Consider the following 25813-nt stretch of genomic DNA (forward strand, 5'->3'; position numbering starts at 1 on the left):
ATTTCACACACTTACTAGCTACAACGTAATTTATACCATTCATGGTTGATATTTCTATCTCTATTTTCTTGCACATCACTTCTTTTCTGTGTTTATATGCCTTAAGATGCGCGAGTCCAACGAGTCCTTTAACAAACATAAAAAGATGCGACGATTGTCATGCAATCATGCATTTATAATGCGTAGTGATATGGTGGAATCAGGCCCTTTAACAAAAAAAAAAATTGGTGGAATCATATTCGATTTTAAAAAGAAATATGCATACTGATCTATCGAGTGCTACTATTTGAGGCTTTCCAGCGGTCGAATCACTATCCTACATTCACCGGTTCTTCCAGAACATTTGCGTATTAAAAACATAAATCTTATAACATTATTTTCCATATGTACGCCGACACATTCATTATCATAGGCAGTCATTGAAAATTATACTAATTATAGAAGCATCTACTTGTAATAGGTTCCAGAAACATTTACCCAGCGTTCTCAATGATTTTTCTGTTGTTGCTTTTTTTGTTTTTTTGTTTTTTTTTTGTTCTTTTTCGTTTTCTTTTCTATATAGAGAAAAACTTTAGTTCAAAATATTTAGTCCACAGGTCTTTTAAAAAACTTACAGACGTACAGTACTGCAGTTCCAGAAAATATGTCACCATGTATTTGATACTTTCTTTGAAATCGTTAAAGGGATAATAATGACTTAATTTAAGTTTGGTAAAAACTGTAATTAATTAATTCTATGTGGTCCGGGTGAAAACAAAACAAAGAAGAACACATAATAAGTTTGGTTAACTTCTCTAGTAAAAATATAGAAAAAGATATGAACTTCTAATGGTCTCCACTACTTAATTAAGGTTTTTTGTTTATAATCTTAAAGTCATTTAATTTCCAGCATCCGTCTCATCTTGAGTTTTATTATGTTTTTTCATTTAATTTGTTATTTTTTTAACTCTCTATATCTTAATTATCAATATCTTATCACAGGCGTTCGATATATACTTGACTAGAAGTCTAGAATATAGATAATTTAGTAATTCATTCTATTATTGTTATTGTCATGTCATCATTCACATTTAAAATATACATAATTCATAATTCGAATTTCCATGGTTCTATAAGTCACCGAATTTGTTCTAACATGCATCGACAAGTAGACTATTTGATCACACACAACCACTTATTATTCATTTTTCTTTTTGTATCAAGGGCAATTTAAGTGGCTATGCAAGAGAATACATACAGATTAATTTTATTTTTCATAAAAAGAAAAATAAAATTAGATTCTTGACATTTTTTCTTCCAACAAAGGAAAATAAAACAAAATCCTAACTAAATATTAAGCGAAAATACATCTATATTTCGTTTAAATAGTATTATATACTTAATAAGAAAAACAAGGGTTTCAGTTTCAGTTTCAGTTTCGTCATATGTATATTAAAAATATTCACTTAGTGAGTTGAGTAGTGGATTTTTGCCAAATGAGCTCAAGCTCTCGAGCAAAGTCTTTTTGTCGGCCAACGACAATGGTGATGTGGTCTTTGTCAGGGATGACGTGGATAGTGGCACGTGGCACCTTGGTCTTCACACTATAGCTACATTCAACAGGAATGACCTCGTCTCTGCCACCGTGGAATATGTTGACGTCACAGTCCACGTGGTCACGGACATGGTCAAGGTATGACTCGAGCTTGCCTCCTGACCCGAAGATGATGTTGTGTAATGTGTGCCACGACCCATTATGCGTGTGACAAAAAAATCCTTCTATCAAATAGGTTCGCATCCTGCACAATTAATATTCAATTTAGCTTATTTAAAATATTATAATACAAAGAAGAAAAAGCCAAAATGGAATTTAATGGGGTCAAATAATGGAGGAGACACGGTCGATATAAATCGCTTTCTATGTTTCAAGACATTTTTCTATTACATAAAGCTATTAACTGCATTCTCGCATTCCCTAATATGGTATCACATGGAGTATAGTTTTAACGTAAAAATTACTAAAGTGAATTAACCAATCAACATCTTACTAATAGAAACTTTGTATAACAATTCCAAAACGTCAATTCCAAGATATTGAAGAAGAGTAGGAGTCGAGTGGTTGGTTCATTAAAACTTTTAGACTTTTTAAACATTTCGGTGTTCCCCTAATCTCATCCCATGCACCATGAGCTTCGGGTCAATTTTGCTTATTTAATTTCCAACAAAAGAATTTATGGACGTAAACGTACAATCGATCGATCGTCGCCTTGAACAGAAATGTGATGAAGGTCACGAATCCTTTTTTTATATTTTAGTTTATATGTTTGCTTTTTTTTTTTTTGTTATAATGATTTAGGATATATTTACTACAATATGAAGTGGTCGAAAAAAAAATATACTAGAATATGAAAATACCTGTTTAGGGTTAAGAGGCGAGTGAGAGATTCAAGCAAGTGATGGTTTTTGCAGAGTACAAGGCAAACGGTGCGGCCAATGTGCTCGTACCAGCTAATCAGCGATGCACCAAATTGCATCGGTGGCCAAACATTCTTAGGAGCCACTTTCTTCATCACGTATTGAGCCGCTTGTACTCCCTTTGGCACCTTGTAATATGGCTGCAGCCATATTATAACTTTATTTAGTTTTAATAACCAAAACATCCATACCTAGCTAGTGCCAAAACTAAATTGGTTAAAAGAGAATTTGCACGGAAAACGAAATTATACCAAACTTATTCATTTTTGGTTTCGTTGACATATTTTCTTATAGAGGAAGCCTCAAAAACGAACAAAAACGCGTATATATATATCATATACTCCTATAAACAAGTTGTAAATTAAAGACATATTTTTGATAGAAACTGTATCTAAAAAAAAAGAAGTAAAAATAAACCATATATCTCTAATTTAAAATAGATTCAATTTCAGTTTAGTTACTATAATTCTCTAACCGGGATCCCAGAAATCTAAACACCGAATTGAAAACACCCGTATTAGCAGTCTTGTGATTTTTGTTCTACTATAATTAGTATAATTTAGTGTTACCTTTTCACTTTCATTACTCATTATCAATTGTATTGAATTGGACTTTCATGGTACCTAAAAGTATTGAATAGATAAAAAGCCAATTATAAAATTGACTTACAGGAGCCAAGAGAGTGAGGGACTTGATAGCTCCAGGGTGTTTAACGGCGAGTGCAAGAGCCAAAACGCAGCCTAAAGAGTGAGCCACTATGTGGAACCTTTTGAGTTTATATTGAGAGATCACTGATTTCTCAATCATCTCTAAATGTTCTCTTAATGTATACAACGAGTCGTTTGGCTTTGGACTTCTTCCATAACCCAAAAGGTCGACTGCGATGAGCCTATAATTTGATTTGGCTGAATCAGAAAAGTTTGGGAAGAGAGTCTCTGTCCAAAAGGAGGATGATGACAAGAAACCATGTATGAACACAACGTTGTCTCGTGCCTTCTTGTTATCTGCACATATAAATATTATCCCATTTATTTTATTTGGTAACCTAGTATTTCCCCCCCTACATAATTAGAAAGCTTCTAGTGAATATATATAACAATGCAAAACCCTTTTATTCATATAATTAATATTCTAAACGACGATGTTATCATTCTTGTAATTGATTTTGTTTTCGTAAACGACGATGTTTTCATATATGTTTGTTTCATTTTAAACAAAGTTTTTCTTTTTCTAGTTTAAAAAAATTATTTATTTTTTCTACCTGTCTTTACAATAAATAACTAGCTATTTATTGTTATTTTGATTCGTAATGTGTAATTATATCTTTTACACTTTTCTGAACTAACTTTCATCTCACAAGAATTTAATGTACCCTGGAATTCAATTTTTTTTTTTAATGTGTACGTGTATATTTAGAATACAAATAAAGAAAGATAGATTTAATTTACCTTTGGGTTGTTGAACTTTGACAAAGAGAGAATCTTTGTTGGAAGTAGAAAGCCAAGAAGCACAGAAACTGCAATGACAATCCGACCATCTTGGTGTTGTAGGAGATTTCTCAACGACGGTAGAATTCAAAGTCATTAACCTCTTTTTATTACCACCACAAATCTTCTTCTTACACCGATCATTATGATCACAAGATTCCACCACATTGCGTGTCATGATCAAACCCTTGTAATTGAAGCATTTCACGGACCTCACGAGCTTGGAGAGCCTCGCTAGAAGCGATGGACCACGTGAGTAAAGTGTGTCTGAAATCTCATCGAAATGTATCTTTGTTCTTGTCATGGACACAACCTTTGAGTACTCTCCTCGCTCGGACACTATGATCTTCTTGGTCTTGGCTTGAGCCTCTAGTGGAGAAGAGCAATAACAAGGTTTCCACTTGGATTCGAAGAAGAAATCTAAAGTCTTGTAAGTAAAACAAAGCAGGAAATCGACAATGTCGAGGAAAAAGAAGACGAAGAAGCCCACGGTGCGGTTTAGCCACCGTGCAATGGGCATGATGTGCGGTGGTGATGAAGAATGAAGTGGTTTTTATTTGAATTTTGTGGATGTGAGAGAGTGTATATAAAGTGATGATGTATGAGAGAGAGATAAAGGGGGTAATATATAGCAGATGACAGATATATGAATTTATTGTTTCAGTTAACATAATTTGCTGTCCTAAGTGATGAAATTGGGTGGTGGTTGAATCATTTTTTGGGTGGGCAAACCCTAAAATTAACTATTTAATATTCACAATATGTTTAAAATTAACTATTTTTGGATTGTGCTATATTAATATATAGTTTGTGAGACTTTTGAGGGCTAAAGTACTGAGGGTAAAAAAAGAAATGCGGAAAGAAATGCTACTAACTAACCAGTTATATATATTTTTAGTTTTCTAATAGTTCTATACATAAAAATACATTATACCCAATATTTTTTAATAATCTAACTAAATACAGTAATAATTTAGCTTAGTAGAATAATATATTTCAAGTTATTTATAAAACTAAACTGAGAATGAGGAAATGTAAATATATACCACACTTGGAATTTTTTAAAAAGAAATTGTAGTGTATACAGAAAAATTAATAGTGGTATATTAAGGAAATACTATTTTAAAACTTTTTTATGATAGAAAAATGTGTAACATTTGATGTAAGTTAATCCACTAATCAATTTTTGTTTCCTTGTGTTTTGTTTCAATCTTTACTAATTGAGTATTATATTTAGTTGAGAGTAATCCATTTTATATATAAATATAATACTTTATGCATTTAACAGAAAAATATATATAATAAATTATGCAAAAAATATAGTTATAGAAAGTGATGTAGTGTTTGTTAGAGAACGCGCGAGATATGAAATGTCAAGTGTGGTCGATGTGTCACATGCGCAATTAATAAAACTCTTTGCATTATCATTGTCTTTGAAAGTTTGAATATTAACAAGACAGCCTAGCCTAGCTTGTTGTCCTATTTCTATAATTGATTACAAAATTTACAAGGAAAAAACGACTGTTAATATAGCTATACCTTGGATCATTGGTGGGATATATATGTGTGTGTGTGTGTGTGTGTGCACTAGATAGAAATAAATCAAAAAAGAAAAGAAAAGAAAAGAAAAGATAAACCAATCTTTGTGTTACATGACCAACACATTAAGCAAACTTGTGTACGTAGAAGAACCATGTGCTATCTTTTGAACAAGTCCTAATGTAACATACGTAAGCAAGATGAATGGTTCAAAACTTATATTGTACCACGAACCTTAACTTTATTTAACCAAAGCCTTATATCTCTTTCCCATGTGATTCGACAAAGTTAAAAAAAAAAAAAAAAGAATATGGAGATCACATATAGATGTTCTTTCAAGACTTTCAGCTTCACTTTAATTCTTCTTCTTTGGCTATCACATTTTGATCAGGCTGCTCAATCTTTCACAAATTTCATATTTGGAGACTCGTTGGTAGATGCTGGAAACAACAACTATCTCTTTACATTGTCGAAAGCTGATTCGTCTCCTTATGGCATCGATTTTGGACCTTCCAATGGCCAACCGACCGGAAGATTCACTAATGGTCGAACCATTTCTGATATCGTAGGTAAGTAGAGATAAATTCCATTTAAATAATAAAATGATAATCTTTTTGAAACAAATTAAAACAAAACAAAAATATAGTAAAACAACATTTATTGTGTATTTTAAAGTGGTTACTACATAATTAGATATAAATGTGCCTTGATGTAATGCTTAGCTACAACGATTTAATAGAAGAGGACCCCTCCTTAGTTTACAAACACACTTAAAGTCAACGATTGATAAGTTGACTCGTTTTGAAGCATGTAAAGTCAGAATTGGGTTGGACCGACAACTTGAAACAGTAATTGAAACAAAGTTGTAATGAGGAGAAGTCAAAAGGCAACATTGATGGAGTTTGTTAAGGAGTTCTGTTTTGATTTATTATATTCTTCTGAATTGGTCGTCTCTTCAATGACATAAAAAATGTTGGTTTTTTGAAAGTTTAGATGATGCTAATCTGCAACTAATTGTCTAACACATGATATATCTATAAATTACTGATGACTAATAAATAAAAAGTTAAACAGGGGAAGGCTTAGGAGCAAAATCAGCACCAAGTCCATATCTTGAACCAAACAGTGAGGCTAACACAATTCACAATGGAATCAATTATGCCTCTGGTGCGGCTGGAATTTTTGACGACACTGGACTTTTATTCGTAAGCACCATTCATCTATTACTATAATCTGATCATAATATGTATCTGTTTGAAAAATATTTTACACATTTTGTTTTCTCTCTCTAATTTGTTACCAAAATCGATAAAAATACATTTTAGTAAAATTTCTGAAAATAAACGAATAATTTTTTTTTTTGGTGAAACGGAAATAAATTTTGGTAATTATTAAAAGAGAGAATATTTAATAGATTAAATGATGGTTGACAGATCGGGAGGGTTCCGTTAAGAGAACAAGTGAGTTATTTTGAGAAGAGTAGAAAACATATGGTAAGAATGATTGGTGAATATGGTACAAAAGAGGTGTTAAAGAAGGCAATGTTCACAATCACAATTGGGTCAAACGATATATTGAATTATATCCAACCATCAATACCATTTTTCTCTCAAGACAAGCTCCCCATTGATGTCTTACAAGACTCCATGGTCTTCCATTTAACCACACATCTCAAGGTAATATACCATAAAGTCGGATATTATTGAGTCAACATTATTAATTATGTTATACATCAAAATGTAAACGTAAGCACAAAACACTCAAGCCAAAGTCAATACTATTGGTGTCCATTGCGTGTTTACAGCGTTTGCACCAACTAGGAGCTAGAAAGTTTGTGGTGGTCGGAGTGGGGCCACTCGGTTGCATACCATTTGCTCGTGCCTTGAATCTAATACCGGCTGGAAAATGCTCCGACCAAGTCAACCAAATAGTCCGAGGCTATAACACGAAGCTTAGACGCTCTCTTATGACATTGAACAGTGAGTTAAGATCCGAAGATCACAACACTACATTTGTCTACGCCAACTCTTACGACCTATTCTTGAAACTGGTTTTGAACTATCGCCAATTTGGTAAGATTTAGTGTGTTTTTGACTGATTCTAGTAACGATCTCTCACCGATTTCATTGATTATAATCCTAATGTAACGTTTTGGTTTCGGTGCTTTCGGAAGGGTTGGAGAACGCAGACAAGCCGTGTTGTGGCGGTTACTTTCCACCGTTTGCTTGCTTCAAGGGACCAAACCAGAACTCGAGCCAAGCGGCTTGTGAGGACCGGTCCAAGTTTGTCTTTTGGGACGCGTATCACCCAACCGAAGCTGCCAATCTTATTGTTGCCAAAGCACTTCTTGACGGGGACCAAACTGTGGTTACACCTTTCAACATTCGTTACCTTAACAATCTCTGATTTATTAATGTAATCTTTGCGTAAATTCATAACCATATAAATATACTCAAATCACATGTCATGCGCTTTAATCACTCGCTAATAAGATATGGCCTACTCTACTGATAGATTCTAAAGCTTAGTGAAGATCATACATTACAGCATAAAACAAACTGAAATTGAAACCAAATAACTGGACTGTAAACCGAATGAAACTCAACACCTTAGTTATAGTTACCAGCTGAATGAATCCTTAGACTTGCCAATTTTGGTTTTGTATGAGCTCTCTATTTCTTCCTGCAGACATTTTATGAACAAACATATCATCACTTTTCCAACAGCTGCATCAGAGCCCTTTCACATATTTTCGGATAATTAAAAAAAAGCTTAAAGAGAATTAGAGCAATGAGAGATTTGCCTTGCAGGATTTTAGCAAAGGTTCTAGGAAAGAGGATCTGAAGAACTTGATTGATTTCCCAAGTAAGCTTCTCTCTGAATCTGGCAGGTTGTTGTATAACTAAAGTTTTTAATGCTACTAAAGGCTAGTCCCAAAATATCTCAACTTTAATTGTATTTAAGAACGTACCATCCTCATCCACATCCATTTTGGAGCCTCCTGAGTTGATCTCTTCAATTAGCTGAAAATCATTAGAAAATGAACTATAAGCTTAAGGAATAATGACGTTGTGATGAACTAATTCAGATCCACACTCTAATGTACACCATATACTGTCAAATATTTTACCTGTGAAAGTGTTGGAACTGCCAATAAATCAAACTCATCGCAGTTATTTGGGTCGATCGGAACACAGACACGACCTGGAAAGCAGAAAACATTTCTAAAGTGTGAACATGAATCTTATCAACTGGAGCGTTATATTCAGGAATCAACGGAGAAGGGACCTGTTTTTGGGTGGACACAGAAGGGTGCCTTAAGCAAATGGTTCATTTGTTTTGAGACCTGTAATTAAACAAGGAACCATACAGCTAAATTAGTCACTTCACTTGTCAGTAGCTACCTTTACCGCACAGTGAAGTACCATATATATTTACAAACCTCCAAATCAATTCGAGGATACGTAAAGGTGAAGACAATTTCCTCTACGCACATCCGCAGTGTTGGAGCCTGAAACATTTGGATACAAGATTGACGATTGAGCAGATCCGGGTTTTCAAGTTCATCAAGCTAAAATCTGACTGAAACACAGATAAGCTTTTCGAAACACTTAGCATAGATCTTTTTTTTCTATGATCTAATCAAAGACATTACACACCTTCTGTTTCTTGGAGTGAAGCGTGTTTTTAAGCTGCTCCCACCTTGTACGGCTTGTGGCTTCTTCTGATAGAGATGATCTCGCAGAATTCTCCCACTTGTCTCTGAGCTCTGACTGAATATCTGTTGTGAAGATGTAGATCATTGTAAGTGAGCAAACAAAGGGTAAGGACCTCGCGTAAGCTGGAAAAAAAATACACCATAGCACATCCATACCTTCATCTGAAATCATCTCAAGTATCTTCTCATACTTTTCTTTGCTTGAGAATATACTTTGAGTTGCCTGTAACTCACCCTCAAAGAAATCCTTGAGAAAATCCACATACGATCTCCTGAAAAGAGCCCAGTATGAAATTAGTAGCAGAAACAGTGATATTGAAATCAGATAGGCAAACGTGAAGGAGGAAACTCGTACGCAAGGAACGGATGAAGAGAATAACCCATAAGAGCGACTTTTCTTGCATTGTTTTCATTTCCCTGTGTCACGTAAACAACAAACTAAACTTAAGAAATGCCAGAAACCAAACAAAAAAAAAAGCACAATTTAGCTCTTGAGAACACCACCTTATAAACACGGAAGTATTCAGCAACTGCTGATCTTTGTTCATTAGTCAATCTGCAGGATGTTATCACACAAGAGTTTCATTTCATAACGCAGATGATGAATTACAGAAAGCGTTAGTGGTCAGTTCAGTGATTGTTTCACCTTCGAGCTTTAGCATCACAAACCCAACAATGAACTCCACGACGCCCGCTGAAGACCCAGAGGATATGTTTGAAACCAAAGTCCTCTGCAATTGGCAAGATCAAAATAAGTTACTACATTGTTCTTCCTAAGACAAGACCAAACAGTCTTGCGCATTGGCAAAGAACTATTCCCAAAGGTATATTAATACTACCAAAAAAATTCATAGAGATGGGAAGTCTCAGGAACACTACATAATGCTAGTTGGATCTATTTGAAAGTTGAGAAAACAATTGTGGTGTGGTACCTCTTAAGGAAGTATCAATGACTTTGATAGCAACAGTCATTAAAGGCCAACATTTGGAGCAAACATCAGCTCCCGAGCAACAATATCTAACGTCGTCATAATCAGTTATATCCTGAGAAAATAATATATCTTTTCAAGTCAAGCAACAAAACAAAACACAAAGTAAAACATAAGCATAAAAGAGAATAGTTCCGAGAATTGTTGATAAGATATGAAAACTCACAATATCAAAGACCAACTCCCTCTCCACTGGAGTAAACACATTGGTACCACTTTGTGCATAGGCATGTCTTTTATCTGGCTGAAAAAAATAAACATCCATAAAGCTCAAAATGAGTAAATTGATATCTTTCTTAAGCACACACCGATGATGAAGATGAGAAAAACCGATTTCCACGCTTACGTCTACGCTGTACACAGCGCCAATATCAATCTTGTATGGAAAATTGCCTTTTATCGCATCTCCCATAGCTGAAGCATTCTTGAAGGACTTATACCGCAAATAAACATCGTTTTCAAGCGTAAATGAGAATTCCCTTCGACCAAAGTAGAATTCATCGCAACCAGGATGCTTCCCATCTACAGATTACAATTTATATATGCCCATTTAGTCATTATTACAGCTTCCTTCCATAAGAAAAAACACACAAAAAAAGAGTAAGACAAACAAATGTACCGTGTCCGTACGAAAGCCATTTGTGAATATCAGTGTAAGGAAACAAATTTCCTGCGATATATATAAATAAGCATACATCACTTGAGCGAAACCGAAACCAGAAATGATTTGAGAAGACGACTAAAATGTGATGATAAACTTGCCGTAGTAAATTCGGAGGTAATGAACATTGAATTCGTCGGGATTCTCGATTTTAGGTTTTGGTACATCGATCATCATATCATCTGCTCTGTTCTCAGTCTCCTCTCTCGTCATCTTCCTCACACAAGACATGAGGGTTCTTCGCAATCTGGGTTTAACGAAAAATCCAATTTTTTTCTAAGCAGCAGAGACTTACTAAAGACATCGTAATCGGATTGAATCATATAGTGATACCAAAAAGGAAGCATTAATTTTAGATTTAAACAACAAGAGGGAATCGATCGGAGAGCTTACAATTTTTTGAAGGCGATGATTAGCCCAGAAAGACTGCTTACCGGAGAAAAGAGTGTTGGTTATTACTTGCTAGTATTTTGGCATTTGGGAATCTTGTCGAAACAGCAGCGGGAAAGAAGAAGGCAATTAGGGTAAATTTGGCGCGAAAGAAGAAAGAAGAAAGAGAAGAAGAGACAAATGGGCCAATCCGTACTTATTTCGGCCCATTTATAGTTTAAATAAAGATTAGAGGTAATTCAGGTTTTTTTTTTACTTTCATCTTTCTTTGGCATTTACTTTCTCTTAAAAATTTAAATACAGAGAATGAAAATAACGGATTTTATGATTCGTTAGCGAGTAAAACTTATCTACAGAAAACATCATCAAATTCACTTCTTTTATTGTCTCTTTTTCACTATATGACGCATATCTCTGCTTTTTGCTTTTGTAATAATTTGTTTTCCAAAAATTCCGTATAACTTTATAATCCTAATTTGAAATAATAAAATTGTTTGCTGTTAAAAAAAACCACCAACTATAAGAATTTCTGGAGCTCCAATCTCTGTTCTCGTATTGGTCTTGCTCTCTCCATTCTCTCCTCACCATCTCTAGCTTGTGGATTGCAGGAGCGAAACGTATGTTTCAATTCCAATGAAGGACTCATAATAGACTAATACAAGGCATAACTATTGGTTCTCTTCAAATACACACACTTTTCTCCCTCATTCTCATTCTTAATGGGTTTCTCATATAGTACTTATTTAACAGCCCAATGGGTTTTTTCTTGTGATTTATGGAGGCTCAGCTTGTTGAATTTTATATATAAAAGACAATCAACTCTCTCCAGCTGAATGACACATCAGCAATGGAGAGAGTGACATCTGTCAATTTAAAATACTAAGAAATAAATAATTAATTAAATTTAAAGCAAGTACATTAAAGAACATATAAATAAACATTAATATATATATATATATATTACAATGAATTCAAATTGATTTTCAATATACAAAATTTATAAATATTATATAATACAAAACTTTTTAAATGCACCATTCTATTTTCGTTACTTCATTTTCAATTTAAAAATATAATTGAAATTTTAATGCAAGTAAAAAAAAATAAGAAAACTTAATAAGTTTAAAGTTTAAAATAATATTTTATAAAACTCCAACTAATAAAATTATAAAACACAAAAATTATTAAATAAATGATTAAAAAGTTATTAAAAATAATAGTAAAAAGAATGGCGTCTACATAAAAATATCATACATGCTTTTTTAAATTAAAAAAAGTTGGAATCAATAAAATTCAAAATATAAAATTAAGAAAGTTAACAAATATTATATTAGTAAGATTTACAAGAATAAAAAATATGAGAAACGAATAACAAATAAATATTTATCTCTGATATTCAACGTATATTTTTAAGTGAACGATTACGTTTTTATACAAAAACTAAAATAATAGTTTTTAATTCCTTATTATCTTGTAAGAAAAATTATACTATTTAGCACAATTAGGTGTAAAAGAGATTACAAATAATATATCATCAAAAAAAAAACGAAGAAAAAATAATATTTTAAACACAAATATTGATTATAAACATAAAATTCAATACAAATTATAAAAATATATTATTTAAAATATAAATTAAAATAAGATCCGTGCATATATGCGCGGGTTGTCTCCTAGTGGAAAATAATACCATCAGATTAGAGAAAGCGAGGAAAAGTTGCAGCTCAAGACTCCAAATGTATGGGGGACTCAATGTGACTCCAAGATTTTGTTGCAAATCTTTTCAAATTTATTATAATTTTTGTTACGTTCCAAAATGTAGTTAAAACTCAAAACTGTAAATTTTATGCTGTCCCCACTGCTCTTTGCCTTTTTTTTTTGTTTTTTTGTTTGGCTTTCTTTCTTGGCATTAAGATTTTCCCTTAAGATTTAGCTATACGCATTTACTCTCTCTCTCTCTCGGATAGATTTCTCGCAAGATCCACTCTGAAATCAAATTTCTCCGATTTACTACCCGCTTCTCGACTCTGCCGGCGAAGGCTAGCGTCTCTTAGTGGAGCAAAGCCATGAGGATTTCTCGAGCTCCGATCTCTGTTTGCGTAATGTTGTTCTTGCTCTCTGCTGTTTTCCCTCACCATCTCTCGCTCGGAGGAGATCCGATTAATACGTGCTCCGGGATAGTTCCGACGAGGCACAGGAGCGAGATGTTATCGATATCAGACTTTGGCGCTGTCGGTGACGGCAGGACCTCGAACACCAATGCGTTTAACGCGGCGATTGATCGGATACGAACCGGCAACAGAAGCGGCGGCGATGGAGCACTTCTGTACGTGCCTCGTGGTGTGTATTTGACTGAGAGCTTCAACCTTACGAGCCACATGACTCTTTACCTCGCCGACGGTGCCGTTATCAAAGCCGCTCAGGTTGCTTTAAATTAACCCTTTTGTGATACTGTCTGATTCACTAAGATGAATAGTTTGGTTTAGGGGCACTGTTTTGTTTATAGAGCTTCTCTATGATGATGATGATTCATGATCGATTTTTTAGAAACAGTGAATCTGTGAGTGATTGATGTTTAAATGCATTATAATGCCAAATGTTTGATAATTTGAACCTGTTAGTTACGCACATGATGCTTTCATATCTTGTTCTGACCTGTGTAATTCTGTACATTTGAGATTTTCGATTTTTGGGGGGTTAGTGTTATGGATGTATTATCAAATCAATCATAGAATGTCAATGACAAATGCTTGTTTGGATATACAGGATACGGAGAAATGGCCTTTGATAGATCCCTTGCCGTCTTATGGCAGAGGAAGGGAGCGACCTGGACGAAGGTATATTAGCTTTATCCATGGAGATGGACTCAGTGACGTTGTTATTACAGGTACTGTATATGGGGTTTTGCTTAAAAGTCCAAGTCTTTCTATTAGATTGTCTTCTTTTTTTTTTGTTTCCTGAAAATGTTGAGAACCCATTTGGTTGTTGTGTTAATGCGTTTCCTAGGCAAGAACGGGACGATTGATGGTGCAGGAGAGCCTTGGTGGAACATGTGGAGACATGGAACCCTAAAGTTTACGAGGCCGGGTCTCGTCGAGTTCAAGAATTCAAGTAACATCGTCATCTCTCACGTTGTTCTTCAGAACTCCCCTTTCTGGACACTTCATCCTGTTTATTGCAGGTTTTGACAATTCTCTTTCCTTGTCTCACTTTCGTTGTGAATCTGCACTTTGGTGATTAAGTAACTAGAACTAGCTCTCTTTTCTTATTTACAGTGGTGTCGTAGTTCATCATGTTACCATCCTCGCTCCAACTGATTCCCCAAACACCGATGGAATTGATCCAGGTTTCATCTATTTTCATATTCCTACTTGAGATTACGTCTTGATACTCATGAATACTCAATTTGCCACAGATTCGAGCTCAAACGTATGTATAGAAGATTCCTACATATCCACAGGCGACGACCTTGTTGCGGTGAAGAGCGGTTGGGACGAGTATGGCATTGCCTACAACCGTCCAAGCCGTGACATCACCATCCGCCGTATCACCGGATCTTCCCCTTTCGCCGGAATAGCCATCGGAAGCGAAACCTCCGGCGGAATCCAAAACGTCACGGTCGAAAACATCACTCTGTACAGTTCCGGGATCGGCATCCACATCAAGACGAACATTGGCCGAGGAGGAAGCGTCCATGGGATCACAATCTCAGGGGTTCACATGGAGAAAGTTCGGACCGGGATTAAGATCTCTGGCAACACCGGAGACCACCCGGACGATAGGTTCAACACTTCCGCTCTTCCCATCGTAAGTGGCATAACGATCAAGAACGTCTGGGGCATCAAGGTCGAGCGAGCTGGCATGGTTCAGGGATTGAAAGATTCTCCTTTCACCAATCTATGCCTCTCCAATGTCACACTCACCGGAACCAAAAGTTCTCCGATATGGAAATGCTCAGATGTCGTTGGAGCCGCCGAGAAAGTCACTCCCACGGCTTGCCCTGAGCTGGCCTCAACCACCCAACAAGGCGGATGATTATACTCTTAAAAGCTCAGAGACGACATCTATTGTAATGTAAGTTTGTTGTTACCCTTTTGTAACCTCTGCAAATTTATAGAATCAAAGTTCTTAAAAAAACACATCTTCTACTGACTTTTATTATATAGACACATGAAATCATCTTCATCATTTTTCACATCATATGGAAGCAAAGCAAAGCTATTTGTTTTACCACAAGGCTTTGTTTTTTCTAACACAAACTAGAGTCGTCGTCTTGTTCAGATTCAGACCAAATGGTTGAGAAACTTGCGAATCTTTGTCCTGAACATGTTCTCTCTTTCACTTTCTCCTTCTTCTTGGCGCTTTATCAACTTCACCGTGATCATCATGACCTCGCCGCCGGAATCAATTTCACGACCGGGATGGTGTTTTGTCTCCTCCGACGCGAATGGGCCGACAAACATCTTGATCGCCGGGATATCCACGCCGTCTGACGAAGGATCGGTACCTGTGGCCTTTTCTTCGCCGGAGAAGATCATGTCGTTGCCGTAAGGGATCTGGAGGCCTCGCCGCGAAAGCTCGTGCCGGCGGTGGTTGAAAGGAGCCGTCGTCATCAAGGGACGTCTAGGGAAATGACGATTGATCGGATGGAAATTCACCGGGATAGTGACGTCATCGGAAGAAGTTGGGTTTGTGGTAACTGGATCGGGTTCGGCTGAGAAAGTGGTAAGGTGATCGGCTACGATTTCTTTCTCCGGCTTGGAGGAAACGACGGAGACAGCCAACGTGAACAAGATGACGGTGACGGTGACGGTAACGGTGAGCTTTGCCATTCTTGAAAATAAGCAAAAGAAATACTATAAAAGTCTATGAGAGGGAAGCCCGTAAAAGATAATCATCTGCCTATAAACGGTGTTTTACTATCATTGACGATTTCTCCGGGACTCATTTTCAGGGTAATTATTTGTAACATGGACAAAATGGATAAAAATAGTTTTCCATTTTTTTTTTCTTTTTTGGTTTAGATGTTAAATGTATTAAAGTGTTTCAATAATTAAAGTTGTTCAATATTATCTATGAATTATTTTTCTATAAGGAGATTACACACTGATGTTATTTTATTTTGTTTTGTAAATAAATATTAACTCTATATTTTTAAATCTTAGATTCAATTATTCATATTTTTGGTATTATTTTTATAATTTTTTATAACCATAATAATCATTTTCATCCAATATATTTTTTTCTGAATTCCTTCATCCAAATTCTAATGTTACACAAATTTTAAAAGTTTTAAACTATCATTTTTCTTGTTTTAATAGTTGGACAAATATTAATCTGCTTTTTCAAATGATAAATTGTCATAATTTTTTTTTTGAATTATTATATATATATCTATTTATCTTCACTCTTTATACTTTACTAATTCATCTAAATCTTAATCTTAGCTTTCTTGATATACTATTTTAAGTTTTGCTTTTTATAATTTATTATTGATTTTTTATGTTTTCTAATATGTTTAATTTTTGTAAATTTTTCTTTTTGTTTTTCTCTATTTTCTTCTCTCTCTATTTATTTTGTGTCTTATGATTTTATAGGTTGGAGTTTTATTTTTTCAGTTATTTGAAACTTCTTAACTTATCATATCTCATATTTTTTTTTCACTTGCATTAAATGTAATTATCTTCATTAGTTTGGAAATAAAGATTAAATCATTCATGCATTTAAAATTTTATATTATATAATATTTAAATGTTTATAATATTTTAAATTTTGTTTATTTTCTATTTATTTTATAATAATTTAAATAGTTAATTCAAATTCAATGATTTGTTATGTATAGTTAAAAGTTGGACACATAAATATATATATTTTTTATATATGATTATTGTTTATTTTATTGTGAAAAAATAGAAATTGATGTGTCGATACTGGATAAACCCTTTTATATATTTATAAATATTGTTTTATTTTTTAAACTTTTTTAAATAATTCTCAACAATTCACTTTTTTTTTAATCAATTATTATCAATTTTAACATGTTGGCCCAATTATAGCGTCCAAAGTCCGGAGCAGACGCTTATAATCTGGCGCGAAAACCAAGTCGTTTTTCCCCTTTCTCCTAGGGTTTTGACTTTGAATAGTGTAGAGATATCTCCAGGTTTCATCAATGGAAGCGAAGAAAAGAAGAAGGAGAAATGAAGAATCAGAGAAGCCATGTTCACCGGTCGTCGTATTTGCTCACGGGGCCGGTGCTCCCTCATCTTCCGGCTGGATGATTCGGTGGAAGGAGATGATAAAGAAGACATTGGACAAGTTGTCACATTTGATTACCCTTGTGAGTGAATTTTGGGTTCTATCAAAGTTGTATTTATACACTTAATCAACTGATTGCTAAGTTTTGTGGGTAGATATTGCTGGAGGGAAAAGAAAAGTTCCTCCAAAGGCAGAAAAACTGGTCAGTTTCCATGTGGATGTTGTCAAAGAAACCGCGGCTAGATTCCCTGGTCATCCTTTGATATTGGCTGGCAAATCAATGGGTTCGAGGTAAAGCAGCTTTTTTTTTTAATTTGTCCTCTCTCTCTCTCTCTCTCTCTCTCTCTCTCTCTCTCTCACTCTCTCACACACATATGTTGTTCTGTTTTTGTGATGTTGAATGTTGCGTCTTCTTATGCTTTTGCAGAGTAAGCTGTATGGTAGCTGTGAGTGAAGACGTTACAGTTTCAGCTGTGATATGTTTGGGATATCCGCTTAAGGTTTACGTTCGCGCATTTTCTTTTGTCTGAATGAATGACCAATCCAAAAGTATAAATATTCGAGTTACTATTTTTGGCTAATCTTCAGGGCATGAATGGAGCAATCAGAGATGAGACCTTGTTGGAAATGGGAGTCCCTGTGATTTTTGTTCAGGTACCTTTAATTATATGCATAATGAGAGCAAATATTACAACTCTAGCTAGTACATGATGATCTTATATAAAAGGAAAATAAATCAATTGATCATCATCATCATTACTGAGATTTTTTTTGTATCTCAAAAAAAGGGTAGCAAAGATCCTTTGTGTCCTCTGGATAAGCTCCAAGCTGTTTGCAGCAATATGAAAACTGTGACTGAGCTGCATGTGATCGATGGCGGAGATCACTCCTTGGAGATTACGAAGAAGCACCTCGAAACAAAGGGTTTAACACAAGATCAAGTTGAAGATGTTGCTCTGCAAGCGATTGCTGCTTTTGTCTCCAAATCTCACTTGCTTGCTTGCTGAAAGAAAGCTCATATTAGTAAAATAGGTATTGTTTTGGTCATCCTTGATATATAGACTACATTTGCTTGGCATTTCTCTGTACATTAGCTTCTTAATTTCAACTCTCCTAATTGGCTACTGCCATCAGTTTATATATTAGTGTGGTTATGACTTCTTGTTTAGTGTCCTAAAAATTGAGCAACACTCCCGATCCTGGCTTATTTCTCTTCTCTTTGTATTTTGGTCTGTGACACTAAACTCACTTGTTTCATTTTTCTTTCCTGTGGTTCCCTTTGGTCGACCGGTGAACCGGGTTCCTGGCCAAGAACCTCCCTATATATGTTCCATTAATGGTTCTTGATCGACAATGCTTCCTAAACAAACTACTTGGTTTAGGTCACCATGTAGCTTATGCTCTCACACCACAGCAGTTTGGTCCATGGTTGGGCTGTGTGACCATAATGGAGCAAATATATATACTCTTTGACTCTACTTGAGGTGAATATTTTTCATGTAAAACAATTACTGTCACTGTCAAAAGAGGCATTACTATCTGAGCAACTACTGACGAGTAGACCTTCATGAGCTTCACCAAGATACGTCAAGTACAATTCTGTTCAAGTAAATTCACATCTGAACATATTGTTCAAAATTTAAATTCAAAACTCATTAGAAAGCAAAACTACATTCATTGTCCGTTCGCCTTAATTATGAAATGAACTGAAGATCAATTTTGAATCCATCATTTCTGTAAACCATTTGAATAAAATTTCTATTATTATCTATGATTTCAATCATTTTATCATTTTTTTTTAATTATGTAACATTTACTCTTTCGCAAAGTGCACAACTCAAAGTTAAATTCAAGAAAATATAAGTTTGCAGAAATTAATCAATAACGTTAAAACCAAGTATATTTATGTTGGATATCATATATTATAATTTATATGGATTTATATATTATTTAAAAAGAAAGTTGTTCTACACTAAAGCAAATTGTTATTCTAAATTGTATTATTATAAAAATTTTTTTTTGAATAATTAGAATTATGCTGTTAGAATCTGAAAATGAAAGTCAAGTAATAGTGTAATACAATCATTATATTAATCGAGTTGTGGTTCAATCATTATATTATTTGCAAAGTAAATCGAGCTGTAGTTCAATGCACAGATTGGGATGTCGTTTTGATTAATGAATTTCGAGCATTCTGATTGGTCAATGTTTGTTATAATTTGATTGGCTGTTGTTAATTAATTATTATTTTTATGTTTTTTTGGTGGAAAGTGTTAAATTACACTTATGCCATTAATGAAAATACTCTATTATGTCATTAATGAAAATACTCTATTATGTCATTAATGAAAATACTCTATTCTAATTGTCTCAAGCCTATTTTTCGGATTGACAGTATAATATAAATTTAGTGGCTAATGAATTTTCAAAAAAAAAACATGTTAGCTATGTTGGTTGGTGGCCTAACTTTCTTAACCAACATGTAACAAGTTTGAATCTCTGCCTCTTTAAACAATTTTTTTTCCTATTTCTCTTATTTAATTAATCTGTGTTTGTAAAAAAAAATCTTGCGATTGAAACTTGGAAACTTTATATTTGTTTATTTTATGTAATTATTATACATTTATAAAACATGAATATGACATACCTTAATTTATCACTTTTCAAAAGGGAAGTTTTTTCTCAATGTCAATAATCAAATATTTGATTAACAAAAAGATAAAATCGTATCTAGGTTTTTTGGATTACATAACAATCGAATAATCAAAATAGAATATTTGATGATATCAAAAATTATAATAATAAAAAAAGTATTCACCCTACATCACTTTTTCTATAAATACTGTGTCTCCTCTCATATTAGTCACAAGTTTTTTCTTTTTTACGTTTTTGATCTATGATTTGTTTCACGATATCGACCTCCTTAGTTTGATTTCTGTTTAGTGCTTTTTCTTTAGGTTTAATCTCTATCAATATTTTTGATTGCTTTTCTTTATATATTTTTTGCTCTTTTGATTACTATGTGTTCTGTGTATTGTTGTTAGCTCTAGGGTTTTGTTATTGGTCATCACCGCATCAACATATTTTTTTGTTTATTTTGTGTTCTGTGTATTGTTGTTAGCTCTAGGATTTCGATATTTATTTCTTTGTAATTATATATTTGTTTTTGTTGTATTTGCTATGAAACTGATCATTTGATTTTGATTTTTGTAAGATATATGGATTAAATAAATAGAAGAGAACAATGATTGGCAGCAAATAATAATTCGGTGTGGACTTGCGCATCCCTTCCATATTTCTGCTTTTGTTCTTAGTCGATTTTAATTACGTGTTCTTTTTTTTTCAAGGGTTCTAAGAAAAAGGTAGAAGATGAGGAAGACCAAATACAAGAAATTGACGATGAGGAGAAACCAGAAGAATTAGATCAATCACTCATACTATAAAAATCAATCTTAACTATGTTCGTATTCGTTGATATCACCAATAAAACAGGTATGCTATGCCATTGAATTGTGTATCTTTTATTTCTTCTATTCTAACTACTACGATTGAATTCGTTTTCTTTGACACTCTGATTATTTTTCTTTGCCTTTTTTTAAGATTTAAAATCTGTATATCAAGGTAACTCAATATTCCTTTCATATTCATTAGATACGTATAGTAAGTTTTTTTTTTTTTTGGTTTTTGTTCTACAATTTAGTCAAATTCTTTTTTATATATGGTTCTTAATGGTTCTTAATTAAGGGCCTAAAAACTCTTAGTTTGTCTATTTATATTTCCTCTCGCTTCGTTTCTTCTAATTGATTTTTAGATCATATAAAAACATGCAGTAGAATTATTATAAAAAAAAAAGGAAAACCCCTTAAACCCTAGAAGTATTTTCGTATAAATACTTTGCTCTTTTTCTCATATTCATTACATGTTAGATTTTGATTTTGTTCTAGGGTTTAATAGAGTTTCTTTTATTTTATTTCATTTATAGTTTGTGCATATCTGTATCTCTATAGTATTATATGTTTCTGATTGATATGTTCAATGTAATGGTGCTGATTTTGTAGTTCTGATTTTGTCATTATCTATTTTCTTAGGTCACAGCAATCATGGTTTATAGGCAAGTGGATATAATCGGTCATGATGAAGAAACTTTCAGAAGGTTGATAACTTTGTAGTTCTTTTAACTCATTTAGGTTTGTTTTGTTTTGATTTGTGCTCTTTTTATTCAACTAAGACACGTTAGTTTAATGGTTTAACATGTTGGTTTTTTATGGTCGAACTTTTTTTTCTTTTGTTGTTAAATTATCTATTTACTTTATGGTTTTCAGATTGTGTTCTATCTGATCTCTTAGTGAATTATTCGGACGTATTTAAAACAGCACACACGTTCAAACGACATTAACATTATATCATGCGTCTGTTTGTTTACTAATCAAGGCGCGACGATGACACAATCATCAAAATCTCTTCTTGGTATGATCTGTTATGTTGTCTTTGAATTGATTCACTTCTTTGACTATTATTTGTCTATTTTTTCTTGAGATATATATTGTTTGTTATTTGCAAAGCAATACATGCTTTTCAAGTTAGCAATTTTTTTTTTGTGGATCAGTGAATGATGTTGGGTTTCTAGGGTTAAATTCTCTTCCAATCAACAAAGATGAGTCTTTGAGTCTTCTCTGGTCGATATCCCTTATTTTATAGCTGCTACTGTGAGTTTCATGAATTGTCTTGGATTCTAGACTTTTGATTTAAATTGTTTAATTTTTTTCTATGGATCAGAAGAGAGAGAATTTCAATGGACTGAAGTGCTTTCTTTGGAACCTAGAGCTTTCATCCACAATAATTTATTGGTAAGTGTTCTTGATTTTAAGAAATTAAAGATAGATTTCAATTGATTGAATATTTTTTTGCAATGATTTTCTTTCAGCTTTTTATGGTCTTAAATCAAATTATATTTCTTAAATTATACTGTAGCTTAATTAAAAAAAAGCTTTAATCATCAATTCACTATTTTATTTGACCAGGCGATATGAATGTGAATATTTAATCATCTATTGTAGATAGCCTAACCGGAAAGTGAAAAGATAGCAGGTTTAGTTTCTTTTCTCCATGGATGCTCATATTCATATCTGAGAATTTCTTTCTCATTAAAAAAAAAAAAAATCTGAAAGTATTTTCTGATCGTTTTGATGATTTTGTGAAATTATCTGCACTAGAGGTGAGAACAAGCTCACATACTCTCTTTAGGAGAGGAAGAATCAATGTCACTAATATCATTGAAAAAGGAATTGGAGACTACACTAATCGTGGGCATGCTTATAGTTAGACAGGTGTAGATAGTAACCTTTTGCCATGCTTAGATAGACCAAGAGCTGAGTTGTTGATTAGATGATTTGTCTGTTGAATGTTGTGTAATCTGAAGAATTTGAATGCAACTAATGCAATTATTCAGCACAATATGTGAAGTAATATATAGGTTCACTGAAACCGTTATTCACAGTTGATTGATATTGACTGTATATATGATCTTTATTATTGTTTATGATTCTGGTTTGTTGCTGTAGCAAAGGAGGTTTTGCACAGGAAGAACAAGAGAGGCTTGGGGGCTGAATACTAACGTGGTAATAGTTGAAACACTCAGGCTCGAGGAATAGCGATTTAGCTAATGAGAGAGGTAAAGAAAATGTTTTATATCAAGGTACACAAATAGCTTTCTCAAAACAAAAAAAAAAAAGAGGCTCGCAGATAGTGTATTTAACTATTGATATAAGCATGGTCTAAATATCAACTCTCATTGGTCTCTACAGATAATGTAATAATCCCCAAGGAATGCTTTGTGGTTCTTTTTCTCTCGGTAGCGCATTTAGACTAGAGCTATTACAAGTTAATTTCGGGGTAAATGATGAAGATGAGGCTGATGACGGTAGTGAAGTAGTTTTTTGATCAAAGGTAGTGAAGTAGTGGTATTTAATTTTTTAAACTTATTTTACAACAACATATATAAATAACGTTGGTATAGCTCTGTTATTTTGGTTATGAATGTGATTACCATGTATAGTTTCAAAAATTTCAGGTTATAGACTAGATGTAGTGTCTCTTATGTTTCATGGATCGATCTTTTTAAGAAGTGCTGTGGGAGAGTAAGTTGCAATCTATTTTGACTCTTTCTTTGGGTTTGATCACGAAGAGAATGAATATATAGTGTATGGTAAGTTCATTCTAGCTTATTCATAGTATACAGATACAGTCCAACTTTGTATTCTGAGAGACTCGAGTACTGGCTCATGTTTTGACTGCTGAAGGTGTATGCATTTTTCCTTTGACATTTTCTCACAGTTTATGACGTGCCTCTCTGATTTTATAAAAGCAAAGAAGATATGCTTGCTGAGGTAGGGATGCTAGATGGTGAGAACAAGTTACTGTCTTGGGTTAGTGTTTTAGTTTATAAGCTTGGTTTTTTATCTATCTATGTTTCATTGAGAAGTAGACGCTTGAGGCGTATTTTAAATTTTGTTTCTTTCTCTTTATATTTCTTCCTAAGAAGATTTGGTTGATGTTCTTGAACGTTCGGGGAAGCAAATGTGTATTAGAAGTTTTTGGTCAATTCGTTAACTAAACCAGACAATCTTCTTGGTTTGTTATTTCCAGGTTCAGTTCGTTTTAATCCATTCTCTCTAATCAAAAGTTACTTATTTTTATGACTTGGTTTATTGACAATTATCTTGCCTTACCTATTTCAGGTTTTTGAAGGCTTTGGAGATCTCGCATATGGTAAATATTTTGTTCTTTAGATTTTTGGAGTCAGAGTAGTGATATTACTTCCCTGAAGAAATGGTTTTGGAGATTTTTACGCTTATGATTCGATGGGTATTTGCCATCATCAGACTATACACTGAAGCGAAAAGAACTGTAAGGGAGAGGCCAGAGAAAGTGTGAAGATCTATAATGGAGAGGCCAGAGAGATATGTAGACTGAAAATTCTTATCATGGACAAACACAGGAAAATTTAGAGTAAAAAGCTTAGATATATGTAGGTTTAGAAAGAATTAAGAACTGTGTTTCTATGTTTCATATAAAATATGTTTGCAACCTCTAAGCTGGTATCTAATATCTGTTTTCTTTCTTTCATGGTATAGTTTTTTAATTAATAAAAACATTTTACACGGTTAAAAATGAAAATTTTATTTGAAACTGGAATTTTTCCTCATCATATGTAGTTAAATCTTTGATAAATGAAAAGATAAAACCGTATCTATGTTTATAGATTTATTTAAAAAGGAAAATGCGTGTATGATAATCTAGAAAGAATATAATATAATATTGATGCTTATCTTAACGAAAAATGTCAAAATGCCTAAACATAATCTCTTTCTGTATAAATAGTTGTGTTTCTCTCTATTCACGACTTGTGAGTTTTCGTGTTTGTTCTAAAAGTTTAGTTATTTTCTTTTCTTTATGTGCTCTTATTTTTATCGTTTTATAATCAGAAGAAGAAGATCATGAAAACAAATAAAAAAAAAGGTCGAAGAAGACAAATAGGATAAAGAAGAATAAGTGTAAGTCAGTCAAAGACGGTGAAGAGAAAGATGGAAAAAATGAAAGATAAATATGAAGGGGAAGATCACAAAGAATGAGAATGTGAATATGAAGGAGACTAAGAAAAACTATAAGAAATTAGGTAATATGGATACACAGAATAACAAAGAATGATAAAGATAAGGATATAAGGAAGATAAAGAAGAAGAAGAAATCTGAAAGATGACAGGAAAAAAAAGAAGTAGAATAATTAGAAAATCAAAAGATGATGTAGAGAAACTATAAGAAGATGAATATGAGGAATACGAATTCATATATGATAAGAAATATGGGAAGTAAACAGAAAACCAAAAAAAAGAAGGAATTCAGAGAATAAAAGACGAAGAATTACCAAAAAATAAAGAAGAATACACAGATTAAGTCGAAATAGAAGAAAATGAATACATACACGAGGTAAGTAAGAATAATAGAAAGAAGACAAATAAGAAGAAGAAGTAGAAGACGATCAAGAGGAAGCTGATAAACAAAAATAAAAGATAAAGAAAATGAGAAAGAAGAAAAAGACGAAGTTGACTAAGAGGTATTTTCGAAAATACAAAGACCAAGAAGTTGAAGATGAGGAAAGAGACCGAAAGATGAAGATGACAAAGTATGAGACTATGAAGATAAGAAAGGATGCTAAAATACAAAAGAATAATATAAATACGAAAAGAGAAAAATAATATGAATCAAGCAATGTGGATACCATGAAACAACAAAGAATCCTAAGCATAAAAAGATGAGGAAG

General features: G+C 33.4%; 6 protein-coding genes across 7 annotated transcripts; 3 read left to right on the forward strand and 3 right to left on the reverse strand.

Annotated features, from left to right (window-relative positions):
- Positions 1-1239: 1239 nt before the first annotated feature.
- On the reverse strand, positions 1240-4512 carry LOC18022852 (probable lysophospholipase BODYGUARD 2). The gene is made up of 4 exons (XM_006405233.2): positions 3903-4512; positions 3124-3458; positions 2395-2594; positions 1240-1778 (listed from the first exon to the last, which is right to left on the reverse strand). The coding sequence occupies exons 1-4, from the start codon at positions 4459-4461 to the stop codon at positions 1442-1444; spliced, it is 1431 nt and encodes a 476-aa protein (XP_006405296.1). The 5' UTR covers positions 4462-4512; the 3' UTR covers positions 1240-1441.
- A 1278-nt stretch (positions 4513-5790) lies between these two features.
- On the forward strand, positions 5791-7886 carry LOC18022853 (GDSL esterase/lipase At5g41890). The gene is made up of 5 exons (XM_006405234.1): positions 5791-6049; positions 6555-6685; positions 6914-7156; positions 7285-7552; positions 7654-7886. The coding sequence occupies exons 1-5, from the start codon at positions 5791-5793 to the stop codon at positions 7884-7886; spliced, it is 1134 nt and encodes a 377-aa protein (XP_006405297.1).
- Positions 7868-11310, reverse strand: LOC18022854 (DNA primase small subunit). The gene is made up of 17 exons (XM_006405235.2): positions 11242-11310; positions 10950-11095; positions 10807-10857; positions 10534-10709; positions 10354-10431; positions 10131-10242; positions 9845-9929; positions 9703-9754; positions 9554-9615; positions 9355-9470; positions 9140-9261; positions 8923-8991; positions 8769-8826; positions 8611-8684; positions 8452-8503; positions 8284-8363; positions 7868-8162 (listed from the first exon to the last, which is right to left on the reverse strand). The coding sequence occupies exons 2-17, from the start codon at positions 11077-11079 to the stop codon at positions 8100-8102; spliced, it is 1380 nt and encodes a 459-aa protein (XP_006405298.1). The 5' UTR covers positions 11080-11095; positions 11242-11310; the 3' UTR covers positions 7868-8099.
- A 1862-nt stretch (positions 11311-13172) lies between these two features.
- Positions 13173-15971, forward strand: LOC18022855 (probable polygalacturonase). Of its 2 annotated transcripts, XM_006405238.2 has the most exons (6): positions 13173-13661; positions 14005-14125; positions 14245-14419; positions 14514-14584; positions 14654-15312; positions 15520-15971. In XM_006405238.2, the coding sequence occupies exons 1-5, from the start codon at positions 13305-13307 to the stop codon at positions 15271-15273; spliced, it is 1344 nt and encodes a 447-aa protein (XP_006405301.1). In that variant the 5' UTR covers positions 13173-13304; the 3' UTR covers positions 15274-15312; positions 15520-15971. The 2 variants fall into 2 exon arrangements, with proteins under 2 accessions (XP_006405301.1, XP_006405300.1); XM_006405237.2 differs by lacking the exon at positions 15520-15971 and having other exon boundaries at positions 14654-15421.
- Positions 15498-16260, reverse strand: LOC18022856. The gene has a single exon (XM_006405239.2). It carries the CDS (start codon positions 16068-16070, stop codon positions 15522-15524), a length of 549 nt encoding a protein of 182 aa, XP_006405302.1. The 5' UTR covers positions 16071-16260; the 3' UTR covers positions 15498-15521.
- Positions 16261-17399: 1139 nt separating this feature from the next.
- LOC18022858 (KAT8 regulatory NSL complex subunit 3) lies at positions 17400-18633 on the forward strand. Its single transcript, XM_024159009.1, is given in 6 exon segments — positions 17400-17546; positions 17549-17575; positions 17649-17784; positions 17921-17993; positions 18082-18147; positions 18282-18633. Coding segments are annotated over 6 exon segments (660 nt in total). The 5' UTR covers positions 17400-17407; the 3' UTR covers positions 18501-18633.
- Positions 18634-25813: the final 7180 nt, after the last annotated feature.

Source organism: Eutrema salsugineum, unplaced genomic scaffold, assembly GCF_000478725.1.
Source record: "Eutrema salsugineum unplaced genomic scaffold, Eutsalg1_0 scaffold_14, whole genome shotgun sequence".
NCBI classification, from domain to species: Eukaryota; Viridiplantae; Streptophyta; class Magnoliopsida; order Brassicales; family Brassicaceae; genus Eutrema; species Eutrema salsugineum.